Source organism: Nestor notabilis, unplaced genomic scaffold (assembly GCF_000696875.1).
Source record: "Nestor notabilis isolate BGI_N333 unplaced genomic scaffold, ASM69687v1 scaffold15618, whole genome shotgun sequence".
Taxonomy (NCBI): Eukaryota; Metazoa; Chordata; class Aves; order Psittaciformes; family Psittacidae; genus Nestor; species Nestor notabilis.
In genome coordinates, this window is record NW_009939819.1 from 39977 (window position 1) to 55593 (window position 15617).

A 15617-nucleotide genomic window follows, 5' to 3' on the forward strand; every position below is an offset into this window, starting at 1 on the left:
ACTGTCAGATATTTCAAAACATTGTGCTGAGCAAAATGGCTGACCAATTTCCTTGAAGCTCTTCCAGTTATGTTTTGTTTTTATTAAAACTATCTTACAGAAGTGAGATGCAACTTAGGCATTTGTATTCAGAAGCTAATTACTACATTTACCTTAGGGAGAAAGTATATACTTCACTGTTCCAATAACTATGTGCTTCAAGAATGGCATTAAGTATTTGGCATAAGACTAAAGGAAACCTGAGTCCTAATTAAACTTGTATTCACCAAAGATTAAAAAAAAAGAAAAAAAAAAAAAAGAAAAAAAGAAAAACCTTTGTGATAAAACTACTTTTTTTAATAAGGCACAGTCAGACAAGTATTTATAGACTGGCTACCAATTCACTTCTACCAGCACAGCCTTCCTGCTGGTCTGTCAAAAGTAATTTGAAAGTTCTTTTCCCTGTCTGCTGCTGAGACTTTCCAAGAACAAGGCAGAGCAATAAGGCAACTAAAACAAACATGTAAAGGAGTCTGGCATTTGAACTGGATTCTGAACACCTGCAAAGTAGTTCATTTTGTAAATGGAGCTTTCACCTGTTATTACTAAAATGGTGGCCAGCTATGATAAGGAAAATAGAAGTGGTGTAAGCAGCATCTGTATGAAAAAGGTTATTTCGATGAGATTACAACATGTATAGTATGCATTCAGGTGAAGACTTTGTATGCAGCAATTCCCACAACTTTCAAAGATAATCTAAATTGAATTCCAAAATTCCCCTCTGCCACTCAGAAAAACTGAATGTACCAAGAGGTTTGCTTGACAGTAGGTGAAATACCAGGGAATGAAATCTCCATTTAGACAATGAGCCAGAACTGTCATCCTACTTTGCATTTCTTATTAGAACGAAGTCTTCAGGAATGATAACTCAAATAATCACACCATTATTTTGGCTGGAAGAAAAATCAGGAACTCTAAGATGTGATGATATTTGAAGAACATGAAACAATTCTACCTACAGTCAAAGAATAAAGACTAAAAAATAAATAAAAGGCCTTACCTTCCCCTCCCAATTAAAACTCTGAAGAATAACTTTTTGAGCTTAGCACTGTATGGCTTCTGTGGCCTATGAATGCTTGATAGATACTCTTAAGAATTATCTTTTTCAAGCTACTGTTCATAATTTCAAATAAAAATACTGCATCTATTTCACTTTAATAATCAAACAGCATAAAATCATTAAAAGTGTATTTTTGATACAAATTTGTATCACATACTAAAAGATACTATTTTATAGATAGTTGTAAACCAAAAGAATTAGAATTATACAAAAGGTTTTTTAAGTTCTTTTGCACAGCTGAACTCATAGTGCAGGTTTAAGATAAAAAAATCTCTAAATGAAGTAGTCATAACAAATGTTGAGTATAAAATACATTCTGAAGTATTTTACAGAATGGCTAAATTATCAAGCATACGAACTGAGGATAAAGAATGTTAATGACAAGCAGCCACATACAGAACACAAAGCAATAAGTTTAAATCAGACTATTTTGGTTTGTGTAGCCCTTTATTAGCAACTAAAATAGAAGATATCTGTTGTACATCACGGGTAGTAACTGACTATACTGGAGTTTTATTATATTCTAATACAGGATCATTTATAAATGCATTGTTTTCCTTTTTTTTTTTTTCTCTTTCATTCAAGAGCTTCCACTCCTTTTCTGTTTACAACTTGCAAAACTAGTCTGAAAGCTGAGTATATGTGCACAGGTCTGCAAAGAGTGCAAATTTAGGATACGGTAAATGCTTTACATGTATTTTGTAAGGACTGTCTGCCACCATGTCTTCATAGCCATTATCTTCCCCCCCCCCCAAAGAAAAAAAAAATAAATCACAAAATGTTTTGATACCAGCCTTCCTTCCACTGTCCTAAACAAGAAAGCATTTTTAAATGAGTTGAAACTAAGGAAGGACTACACCTACTAGAAAAGAAGAGTTCTATTAGTTTGAGGTTTCAGTATACCCAAAGACCAGGGACCGTATCTTTGTAAGGGCTAGGCTGGGACCCCGTATACAGAGTGTGTGCAGGTGCCATCCCTGAGCATTCAGTGGTTCAGTGGACCATAAGTGCTCCAGCTGCATAACTCACTGAGCTGTCTTGCCAGTTTCGACACTGGCTTGACTGAGCATAATTCAAAAATGAAAAGCTCATATTCATCCCATTCTTCTGGAGCTCATTGATAGCCTGAAGAGAGAAAAAAAGTTGTTTAAAAAAAAGCTGTCAGTGAAATTATGACATTTTCTAGCTCTCAGTGCCATCCTCACCCCTCCCCTCCATGGATCTTTGGGCCACTCATCATAATAATATAAGCATCTCTTAGTAATTTGTGGACCTAACCCATTTCTGTGCCATTTCCTTCACTGATGCTGCCCCAGCTGTGCTATGGACATCCATGCAGTTCTACAAAGCAATATTAAAAAACCTTTCAAAACAGATCCTTTAGAAACAATGCTTTCAATTCTATGGGGAATTTATACAGAAACACAGACGTAACAGAAAAAAAACCAATGCTATTGTCACTTTTAAAATTATATTTTTTCCATTAAGGAAAAAGAATGTACCAAGATAATTTATTAAAGTGTGACAATCGGCAAAAGTGAATCAACAGAAATTAGCTCAGATTCACTGCAAAACTAATCATTATCTGAGGTTAAGAGTTGGATATTTTTGCAGGGTTTTCATAGTACTGGATTTTGCTACATGCATCCCCAATATTGACATTGCTCATACAAACATTTATAGGCTACACTTTAAAAGGTCCCTCTATATGTTCTTCATATAGACTACATTGCCAGTGAACTAAATCTTCCCTTTTTTAAAGGTTAACAGGCTTCCTGTTTCAGATTTGAAGTACATTAATAAATACATCAAGATTCACTCAAGCAATATGACAAATCTGCAGCATTCCAGCAGTACTGTAAAGCAGCTGTGATCTAATTCAGACAACTAAGTTAAGCCAGGTTTATGCCTGCACTGCATCACCAAAGCAGAATACAGTAACTAGAAAGTACCAGTTAATCTGAATTCTAATTGCCATTAATTTATGAGTTAACAGTGCACCACAATAATACTTACAGAAGCAATCTCTCATCATATTTACCCCAAAATGCTGCCAGACATCATAAGGCACTCACAATAGCTAGCTCATAGCAATACAGAAAAGCGATATACAGGTTTGTAAGTACTGATTCAAAAGATTAATTATGTACTTCTTCAGGGAGATGGATTTATTAATTTATTTAGGCCCAAGAGAAAGTGAATGATTGTATTTCATTGAAATTCAAAAGGAATAGGGTATCTCATCTCCCTTAAGGAACTGAAAACCCTCAGCCCTTTTAAGAGCTTACAGTTGTCTATAAGCAAGACATGGAAACTGGACAACAAACTGAGAACACTTGGAAAAATAAATTCACTCAAAATGTGCCATTTTAGAAGTATGGAATACTCCAGCAATGTTGTGTTTAAAATAAATGTAAGCATCTTGCTAAAAGTTACATTTTTCAACAAATCAAACATTACTTACGTTTAATAATACGCCAATAGGATGTCTTCCACATATTGTATTATGGTATTTCTTCAAGTAATTGCTAAAAGATACAGGATCTAGCTGCTCTATAATGCTCATACCCTGAAAAAGAATCAATAGCAATGATTACTTCATATATTCATAAGCAGGTGTTTATACATCACCTATTTATGACAACACAGAATACTTCAAGAGGAAAAAAACCTATACTTCGTATCAAGGATATCAAGGCAATCTCAGCATCTGAGCTCTAGCTTGTAGTCATCTTGTTGCTATTCCTTGCCAAACTGAAAGTGCAGGAGCTCTTCCAAAGCTGTCAATGATCTACATATCTGTGAAGCTATCTCAGCAGATACCAGTGAAGCTCATGTTAAAAAAGCTCCTCCTGCAGACTAGTTGATCCCCACCTCCAAGAGTGCCCTGCTTCCATAGGATTTTGTATAGCAGTAACCAGACAAATTTACTAAGAGGGAAAAACAGAAAGATCTTTTGCTTCCATCTCTTCTCTCCGGTAACAGAGGTCAGGGCCAAGGACCTGCCTGGGACTTCTGGATGTCCAAAAACCTTAGACAAATCATCAATGTACACACACATGCAATTCAAGCATGTAGCAAGTATAATGTATCCTGGACACATCACACATGCAAGGCAGTTGATCTGGGCACAGGCTGGCCATCTGCTCAGTGCATAAAAAGCAGATCCAGAACATGTCTGAAGCACTAGAAAGTTGGTACATGACATAAAAGCCAGGAGATGATACTTCCACTTTACATGAGGCAGTCACATACACACATCCTTTTCTCCATCTGCACTCCACGAGACCCAGGATCCCATGGATTCATACTATGAAAACCAGCATACGTATGGAAAACAAAACCTTCCCCATACACAAACATTTGCATTCCTAAAAGCAAAAAGAATCCTACAGCTCCAGATACAGCCTACTCTTACCCCATCCCACAGAGCAGATCAAATACAATGAAAGCAATTTAAAACAAGTCTAAATCAGTTATTGTCTGGGTTTTATCATGGCTTTGCTATTTTGCCTGTCTTAGTAGACTCTATCCTCTTGTGTATTTCCTTCCTCCGAAAAGGATTAATTCCCTTCCCCAGGTGAATGAGCTCCAGAAACTCACTAATTCAGCAAGGCACATAGCTGTGCTGCTTAGATGCAGCTGATGAAAAAGGAAGGTTTTTCTTAGAGACTGGAAAAAAACCATACACTTTGCATGGGAACAATAAGAGGTTGATAATAGAAAGGGAAAGAATTTCTCTCAAGGTTTCTGCTATTTTCCCGGCCCCTTCCCCTGCTTTCAGGAAAGTGTGGGTGATCAAAGGAGAAATCACGATGCAGGAAGCAGTCAGTCTGTCTGAAGTCTCCACCTCAAGAGTGGAATATGGTATCTTGACTACACTGCAAGGGCATTGGCTGATCTGGCAGATACACCAGTTATTCAGAGTGGATCACAGCTTGCAACTGAGGAGCTAGAGATTCCCAGGACAGTCAGGGAGGATTAGCAAACAGCAACCATAACCAGCACCTTTGTGTACTTTTAATTAAAAACAGACATAAAATGCACTCATAAAGAAATAAATTCTATGGAAAATAAAACCAAACTATGCTGACCAATTGCAGGTAAGAGCTGTTCTTCCAGGGTCATGGAGAGGGTGTTTGGACCCCTGGCCAGTAATTACAGCTGTAACTCACTCCAGATGTACAGATCCTAAACGAGTGCCAAAAAAATAAAGGGAGCTATTCTCTAACTAACAGTGGTTACGTAGTTACCATTGCATTTCTAAAGTTTAAGCAGCATGTATTTGACCCATCCATTTGCTTGTAAAATGTGTATGTCAATACACAGCAGCAGAACGCAGAACCAAACTTAACAATACACTCAAGTGAAACTAAACACGCATAAAGCACTTATTCAGACACCGAACAGCTCATAAGAATACGTTTTATCCATTGTAAACCTTTCCACGACTTTTAAAAGAAATGAAAATGGCTGTTCACTTGAGAGACTCATTTTGTAGCTGCAACTCACTGGAACATACTGGGCAGAGGTATTTGAGCATGTGTCTCAAATGAATGTACGTGGATATATCAGAATGCCTGGTAAGCTTATTTCAACACACAGTTCAGCACTGCAAAACGTTTAGAGCTATGCAGTTCATCCCAGCAAATGCTAACAGAGCTCTATATATCACAAACTGGAGAAAACCCACAGGAAACGGGTATTAACACATATCCTATAAGCATTCAGCTGTAAGAAACTTTTCAATCTTTTGGCTTTAAAAATCATTGTGGCAGAGGAGCAAAGCCTACCAAGCTTGTTTCTCAGTATTAACGGTGTTGAGGAACAAAGGAAACATTTTTGCCAGGTTGTGTTTTATTTCTCTAACAATCAGAAGTATAAATAAAGCTCATAATTTTCAGTATTCAAATTAACTCAGCCAGACATGGTTTAGAACAGAGTTAAAATACATGACAAAATCCACATGATAAAAATGCATCACACAGTTCTGCAGTTTATCACATGGTTATTATGGCACCACATAGAAATTGCATGTCTCAGTTAACCAGACACTGTAAATGGAATCTGCAATATCCTAGCAAGTGCCCTTAATATGATTAAAAGCAGTTACATTCTTAAATATCATCCTCTATAGGATCAAGTTTCTACAAGTTTACAGAAAAACTCAAAACCAAAACAAACCCGAACAACCCACAGGCTTATTTTATACTATGCTCCAATAATTCTTTGGCTGGTCAAGCTCAAGTTTGCAACCAGTTACTTTAGTTGCTTCTTCACACTTATGCATTATGCCCAAGCTAAGAAGCCTTCCCAGGCTGGGGAACTATGGAAGGTGCTGGCACACCGTAGCAGCACTACAGAAGCCACCAGAATTCAGCAGTTCATTAGAGCCACCTGAGAAGCCACCCATGCTGTGCATGGCTCCAGCACAACAACTTCTGGCTGCTCCTGAACAGCTCTCTTCAGCACCTGCATTATCCTCCCCCTTCAACATTCGGGGTAACAGAATCCTCCTATTGACCCAAGCGAGGCATAAGGTTTCACAAGTAGATATAAAATGAGCAACCTGGCAGTGAAGACTGAAGTGAGCAGTCTGCATTCTCTGGCTAGCCATAATAAAAAAATGACCAGTCTTCAACGACAGTGGGGTTGGAACTAGATGTCTTTAAGGTCCCTTCCAACCCAAACCATTCTGTGGTTCTATAACATCTTACAGAATACTTCCCCACTTTTATTTAAAATTATATATATCAGGTTACGATACACAAACAAGTTATTGCACATCAGCTGCTCAATTATTACTCTTCATTTGAAGATTGTTCCTTAATGTACTCCTATTAACTGTTTACTCCTTTCATCACCATCACTTTGTAAGGTGCACTGTGGTACCCCCAGAGTAACAGTAGTCACATTAAGAGTTACCATGGAGAAACCAACATCTGCCCAGCAATATTTACTACTCTCTATTTTTTATGCTGGAGTCTAAGAGTGCTAACTTAATACCACAGCAAATAAAATTTCTCACAGCAGCTACCGGGTTAGTAAAACTTCAATGCCCAAAACATTTATGCACTACGCAGGAAAATCACCAAGCATCCGTACTTAAGGTCCAGTCTAAATGAGGAGGAGACCATTGTCCTCCTACAAGGGCATTTCTAAGGAAAAGTAATTTCATCTTAATCCAGAATACCTTCCTGCTCCCAGAGTGCTCAGCTGACTGCTTCACTAGTTTGGTGCAGTAAAATTATTGAGCTAGTAATAGCAAAATCTACTCTCTAGAGTTTGAATAGAGTGATGTGTTCATATGTGGCATGAAACAGACAAGAAAGTAATGACAGTATAATGCCATGCAGCATGTTTAGTTTTCCAGTTAAACTTAAGATTGAAAAATTATTTTCATAGTTATTAAACAGTAGACATAATTTTCAACATTACAAAAAAATGTCACTTCCTTTTGGCTGAGTAACTACCAAAAGAAAGAGCCGGTGCAGCAACATATTCACTAAAAGTAATTATATGTCAAAGTCCAGTCTTTCTACAAGCTTTCACCACAGAAGTTAACAAGGGGAAAATAATGTCTGCTAATGCACCTTAATCTGCTCTTGCAAAAACAGTCAGAGCTCCAAATTCTGGAGCTCTGTAGAAACACACTTATCTTTATAGAGAAACCTCTCAACCGACAACAAGTATTATTAAAAATGGTATAAATAGAATGAAGGCAAATTTATTGTTTCCATTCCAGTGATGAATACTGGAAAAACAAAGAGGTTAATATGGATACAGAAAGCAAAAAATTCTATGGATCTCCAGCAGATAGGATTTATTCCTTCAAGACACGGAAAAAAAATTAACATGCCCTAAGTAACAACAGTTCTCTTGTTACAAATTTTCCAGAAGTTACATGAATGATACAAAAGTTTTAAAACAAATTTTAAGGTTATGCATTTCCAGAAGAATTACTTCTATTCTGTGCCATAAGCATAAGCTTGAACATTAACACGATTTTTTTAATTTACAAAGAAATCCTTGCCTCCTGTGGCTGCAAAGAAAATGCTACATAATTGGCATCATGGTCTTTATGTATCTAGCATTCCTTTAGCTGTCTGCCAAACCCAGAATGAAGTATGGTCTACGGCTTTTCCCCACCGCCTACTACAGGGTAAGGGGCAGGGAGAAAGACTACTCCCAAGGAAATGGTGACTTTTGTTTTCCTCACCAGCACAATACCGTACAGCATTCCCTCCTCAAAATGGATGTTGCTGAAACCATTAGCATAATCTCAATGCTGTTTTGATAAGCAGGTATCACAGCTATTAAGCCTGAACTACCACAATACTCCATTCATAATTCTTATTGCTTCTCGTAAACAACAGAGGGTATTTGGACAGGAATTACATTACACTAAGGGCATTTTAGGTAGGCAAACATGCATTTATTCTCACAAATTATGCTTACTAGATTATACCCATAATATATTGTGCTCAGCCAGTAAAATGGAGGACACTAGCTAAAAACAACAGCTAAGTTCTTATTGTGGTAAACAAAGGAAAAGTATACATTCAATAAAATAGCTAATCTACAAGATTTTGTTAGAGAAATTTCTAAAGTGTTCAAAGAAATGTAAGGTACAGGAGAAATTTGTTAGTTAGTTCCACCAAATCTGAAAACTTACCATTTTATCTAGGTGCTCAATGGATCTATAAATTTCTCCTTGGGATTCATCATAGTAACTGTAACGGAACCTCTGACCTTGAAACAAAAATCATGTATAAAATAAAAAAGGGAAAAATCGTAGCTAAAACACTCCCTAGTACTTACTAAATAATTTCAATTATAATACTTTTAAAGTAGTAATCTTCATTTATTTTATACTTTTTAGCTCCACTGAGGAAATTTTAGGGCAATCATCAAAGTAGCAGCCCAGAAATGAAGAAAAAAATACATGATGGGCAGCTATATTCCTAAAGAAAAACCTATGTAGAACTGACACTGCAGTATCACTTATCAATTGCCTGCTATTGCCTTGGAATCCAATTCTATAAATTAAAAAGTAAAACAACATTTTGTTTCACTATCCTTCTTGACAAAATCAACCCTGGAGTCGGGCTACTTCTCTTGCACAACAATACCCACAGTAAATTAAGGCTAAAAGAAGTTTGTGATAATTCAATGAACAGCTCTAAATGATTCATTAGCCACAACAGAACCCATGTCATTCTTGTATACTTCCACCTATTTCACAGTTCAAAGATGATTAAAATATGCACTTAATTATGTAAGTTGACCAAAGATGACAATGAAAAAAGGAAAGAAGGTCTGTTGTGTAACACAAAACATATCATTCTGAAGCAGTCTCTTTTCCAGCTATTATCACACTTAAAAGAAAAATAAAGTGTTAAAGCAGGACAGAAGTCAAAGCTTCTGGAGTCTTTATAGTTCTGCCACCAAGATGAACTGGGATAGCTCTGGTCAATTGGCATAAATACTCCATCCTCTACCTTACCCAGCAGCAAAGCATACAAAGTTTATTTCCATCAGAGGGATGTTGTCATGTCCAGTGAATTTTTAGCTAATTAGTTTTGCAAGTTGCTTTGAGGTGCTTAGAAGAAGAGTAAAAAGAGCAAGAAACTTCAGACAATTATTTCATTGCAACAATAAAGAGAGGTATATAAACCCATACACCTTCACCATTTATTTCCTCTACTACACTGAAAACACATTACCACATTAACATTTTTCATCTATTGCTCTAGATTAAAAGAAGAAAAACCCTTCTTACTTTACAAAAGGCATTTAAATTTCAAAGATGCATTTACCAGAAGTTAAAATGTTCAATATTTAATAAAACACATTATTTGAAAATCACTATGAAATATTCATCATGCTGTTAAAATGAAGAGATGTGAAACTTACCCCAATGGCAAAAGTCAGAAGAAACCACAAAGAGGTTACTAGGATCAGCTAGGTATTTACTGAAGAGTTTTCCAAATTCCTGCTCTTTTGACTCACTCAGTGCTCCGACCAACACAGGAATAATAGTAAACTCATCCTTATGGCTTATAAGCAAAAGAAAAGAGGTTGTAATTCAAGTAACATCTAAAGTTTTTACAGGGCTTGCTAACTGAAATTGCAGAATGTTTTAAAAGGGCACTACTGAATTGAAGATACAGTTAATTTAGTAAGGTCATACTAGGAAGCTGGTTTAGAACCTGAAGCTACTTCAGTTTCAGAAAACACTCCCCACCCCCCCAAACAGTATTTGTCTCTGCTCCAGTGTGAAAACATCAGGCAAACAGAAAGATAAGACACAAGGAAACCAGCAATTACAGTAAGAATTAAACTCTTCCTGTATAGATGCTGCGCAAATGTTGGGTAATTTTTCAACATATGTGAAAATGCTCAAAACAGCACCCAGATTGTATACTGATACACCAGAAAAAAAAATCACAAATTCTAGAGAATTAAAAAAAAAAATAAAAAATAGTATGTGTGTTGGTAAATAACCACCACAAACTGACAATATCACCTTTAAAATTATTCAAAGTACTCATCTGAAATAGCAAATGTCAGCAGAAACCTGATTTAAGAATCAGTATTAAATATTAAGGCTATGAATAAACTTAAAATTCCACAGAAAACACCTATTAGTATTTGAATGTCTTTCAGAGATGCATTGCAAAAGGAAAAAAACCAAAAAACCGAACAAACAAAATACAAAACAAAAACCAAACAAACCAAGTCATCCCTCCCCAAATAGAACTAAAAACTACGATTGAGAAAGATCCATGAAGGCATGTCTAATATTAACTATATTAGGTCAATACAAACATACAAGTTTGTTTACAAGGGGTGTTCCAATTTTATCATGCAGGTGTTTGCTCCACTCAGTTTCTGTTACAGCACCTAATCCTAGTCTCTGTCCTGATCCTCCCCAGAAGTTTTATTGGTGGGTGTGGAGTGTGAGTATTATACACCATATAGGGTATTATATACCATAAAGGATATTATTACTTCCTACTTCACATGTAGTTCAAATATTTGATCCACATAATGCTCATTTTCGTAGAAATAGTAGTTAGCCCTAGTACCTTTCCATGGCTTTAGCAGTGTAAGGCAAATGCATTTCAATACTGTGTTCATCTTCATCTGTCTGTAGGGACATACGCTCAAACATTCCAGTCTTCCACAATTCTCCATAAACTGAAATGAATTAAAGATTAATTTTTACTCCTTAAAAAAAACAAAAAAAGCCAAACCAAAACAAAACCCACAAACAGAAAAATCAACCAACAAAAAACTGTAAAGCAAGTTACAGTGCATCTGAACAAGCCTGATATAACAAATTACTTGCCTATACGGGCTGTCATCATAAATCACTTAATTTTAATCCTAACTTTACAAACATATTCAAGTCAAAGATAAACATAATTGATTCAGTTTACAAAATAAATATGTTACTATGTTGAGAAAGATTTTCAGTTATGATAAAAAATTTAAGTAACAACACCCCACATTTAAAATATGCATGTATTTTCCCAGTCAGTAAATCCTTATGTTCACAAACTATACCATTATGTTTAAATAAATTAATAAATGCTGATCAGCTGAGCAAGTCCTAGATGTATTACTATTTAATAAAATTTATTATTAATTGAATCACGAAATCTAGAGAAAGCAAAAATAATTAAGTAAGCCACATTTATAAGTTATCTTTTCGACCCTCAAGTGCGCTCAGTGGTATGCAGAGTCATCTCTACATTTTGAAAACTCTCCACTAGATGAATAATTTGAAATGGAACTGTGCCTCCTTCTCCACTTCATAAAGGAGTTCTACAGAAACAAAAAACATTTGTTACCTAAGGAAATTTCTGTAAGCACTGTGTAGAAAGCCTGAACTAGCTTGCTTTATCACAGTCACGACAAAATAGCAACACATCTGCACTACTTAGCCCTTCTGAAAAAGATACTGTATTATTTAGGTATACCTCAAAACACATGAAAGTCAAAATAACAGATTTATCCTCCTTGCACCTTTAAGTTTACTCCAAAAGATTGGTATTCCATGGACTAACAGTTTTTAAGTTCCACAGGTACTCTGCCAGTTAAAAAGTCACATGCAGTAATGCATCAAATAAAAGCAGTTTTTTGTTCCTCTGTTATTCCTCAATCAAAAATAAACTCAAATCAACTACAAGCAGTATCTTTCTTTGCTAGATTCTTTGCTAGACAGATTCCCTCACAGAATAATGGAGAAGGTGTTTAGTGGGCTATTATTCAAATGTGACACCTTCTAATTTTGAGATTCCTTTCAAAGGCCAATTGTCGAGAGGCATACAGAACAGAAAAGATAAGCAAAGACTGAGAATTCTTTACTTGCAGGAGCAAGAGAGACATTAAGGTTATAATACAGAAGTGCCTGCAACCACCAGAATCCTTCAGAAGCTAGCTTTCATTTCAGTAAAACAGATTCATACTTGTATGCCACTTTAAAGCAATGAAGTTCCCAGCAACAACAGTCCTCAGCACTGCAGTAATACTCAAGCACTACCAGTTAATACTCAAGCTACAGCAATCTTCAAGATGCAAGCTTTATCATGCACTTACTCTTTTGGTCAATTCGGAGATCATACAGAGGTGTTCTATAAATGTCCACACTGGAAAGTGCACATCGGGAAAGGGGCACGTGGTGGGAAGGCCCAAGAATGAAAATTTTTCGGCTACAACAGTTAACACAAAAGCCCACAGTTCAGACAACTGCAATTGTACAGACACTTGGTTTAGAGTAACAAGTTCAATAAAAATGTACAAAATGATACTTTCTGGTGGTTACCTGTAGAGTTTTACTCTGCTGTGTGTAAAGACCACAGATCAGCCCATGGTCTAGTCTTGCTCGGTATCTCAGAAATGATCATGGAATCTGTTCAGTAATGCTTCGATAGCCTTAAACCTCTTAGGCAGGTTGCATATCAGAGGGCACACATCAGCTAGAAATCTGTCTGACTGGACTCATATGGAGGCTGAATGATGTGTTACAGCCCCTTAGAAGATTTTTGGAATTTCTCCTTGGAATAACACAACCTTCAGTTACATAACACCTTCAACAACTACAGATACATACCCTCAAATTAGGATTATGGATTTACCATCTATTAAGAGCTTTTCACTTATATACTTGATTAGCTTTACTTCGTATTTCACTACATACAAATCTAAGTCATTCTCAAATGCTATTTTTATCCAGCTGTTGCATCAACAACAGGGACTTGGACCTGAACATTCGTAGCTTTAGCCGACACTGCAAGTTTTCACACGTCACCATGATGTTATTTCATCAAGTCCTCAGTTCCTGGCTCTTGATTAGATGTTAAGGGTCTCCTGCCACAGGACTTAAAGAAAAAAACAAAACACAACCTATAGGAAATTCAGCTTTTCAGATTCAGGATCATATCACCTTGTTTCTGGCACTGAACTAAAGGGGTGGGAGATACATAAAGATTATCCCCCCCGCTTTACATGTGAAGTGCTGTAGCAAGGTATAGTAAAATACTGAAACTTTTTACAGAGCTCATAAAAGCAAAATATCCAAACGTGCAATAGTTCAGCTGAAAGCTGAATTGTAAACTTCCCATGTGGTGAAACAGCAAATGATCCAGAAAGCTCAATCATGTCAGTGAATCTGGGGAATGCAACTTGTTCTAGAAATTTTAGAGAAGCTAGTTATGTGTCACACCATAAAGCTACTTTCACTTTGATCACAATAGTTTAGCAAGAATCAGAACCATTTTCTTCGGAAAGCATTACAACATGTTATCACATAAGCAACTGATAGACACAGCCAGTTTTTATATTAACATTTCAAAATACATACTTTAAGTAAATACTGGAGATGTTTTAAATTTTTGTCATTTAAAAAACTGTTGCAGTCAGCAGAACACATAAAATCATATTATTTTAACAATAACTGGATTAACATTTTCAGAGGCAGGTGGAGACTACAATACAGTGTTGGGGTTTTTTTTTAATTTCTCTTTTTTTAAGCAGTTGTGCTGTTAGAAACACAAGTCCATTTAAAATCATTACAACTAACTTTCACTGTCTTCAAATATTATACACACACACACTGGTCACTTTCTCCACAGCAGAAGAGAATCCTGGTAGCATTCAGCCCATAATCCTGCACTGAAAAACCAATGCAGAATCATGATCAAATATTTTAATATACTTAAACACAACCTCAAAAAAAAAAAAAAAAAAAAAAAGCATCAATATACAAAGGCACCCTGTGACCAGTTAAAAAACAAAACAAAACATCTTGGGCTTTTATAAAAGCAGTGGAACATCAAGCAATCAAGTAAATTAAATGTTATTACCTGCAAAAAGAACAGGGTTAACCCCCTCCCTTCTAAAAAGTTAGTAACCAAAACCTCAATAATTTTTTAAAATACTGCTTTACATTTTCAATTTCAACAATAACACATTATTTTTTTCTTTTTTAACATCCAAACAATTTGAATATTTATGATGTTAAAACAGAACAGATGCATAAAAGACTAAAAAGTACAAAATTAAAATTTCTTAGAGAACTGCAATGGCATTGTCTCACACTTTGTAAAGAAAAACTTTAATACTTACGTAATATTAGGATCCACTTGTTTGTAAGCGTGGGCAGCACAAGATCCACAATAGGTATACCCCGCATGGCTGCAAATCAAGGTGTACAAAACATTAATGTGTTAAATATTGTTTAACATCTTAAATATGTTGATATTGCTATTAAATGATAATATCTTAAATATTATTTGTCCCTGATGAGCCAGAAATAGCAAGAGTGATCCAAAAAACAACTCCTGAAAAAGCTGGAGAGCACTGTTGCAATACCAAATACACAAGAGGTATGTGCTGAAGAACTACAAGTGACCATTCACTTGAAAGTTAGTAAGACAGACTCCAGATCAAAGCACCTTTTGTTACATGTAAAAGATACTGGTAGGCAGACTACACAACTGCGTATTGTCAGAAGCTCATGATAATGCTAAGAGTGCAGCCAGGGGACAAGTGAATAGCAAGCTGCTGAAGAAAGCTCTTCTAACCATACACTAGTAACTGTGTATAACGACAGTAGAGGAGTCTGGCAAAGAAAGAACTACACATTACAGCAGATAAACAGAGAATAAAAATGCTCTGTCACTGAAGAAGAATACCTCAGCAGTACAATGAATGGACACAAGGAAAGGAGTGGAATGCAGCATGGTAGCTTTTACTGCAGAGAATGCAAGATACATTTTGTTGTTTCCTATCACTCTGGGCTGGAGCCTTTCTCAACCTGTGTTCACTCTGAAAACACTCATAATTATTCTGACTGCTTGTTTCAAATATCACACCTAAATCTTAAGGCCCATTCCCTTCAAGACTGTTAAATCCAGATGAAGATTACTGTGCTAAAAGCATTAATTCCAGATAACGTTCACTCCCCAGGGTCCCAGGCCAAGTGGTGAACAGCACACACTCAGCAGCA

At 36.1% G+C, this 15617-nt stretch overlaps 1 protein-coding gene across 1 annotated transcript; it reads right to left on the minus strand.

Annotated features, from left to right (window-relative positions):
* Window positions 1-1527: 1527 nt before the first annotated feature.
* Window positions 1528-14801, minus strand: MEMO1 (mediator of cell motility 1). Its single transcript, XM_010020071.1, has 6 exons — window positions 14735-14801; window positions 12707-12819; window positions 11191-11302; window positions 8775-8851; window positions 3564-3668; window positions 1528-2224 (listed from the first exon to the last, which is right to left on the minus strand). Exons 1-6 carry the CDS (start codon window positions 14799-14801, stop codon window positions 2093-2095), a joined length of 606 nt encoding a protein of 201 aa, XP_010018373.1. The 3' UTR covers window positions 1528-2092.
* Between the last annotated feature and the right edge of the window lie 816 nt (window positions 14802-15617).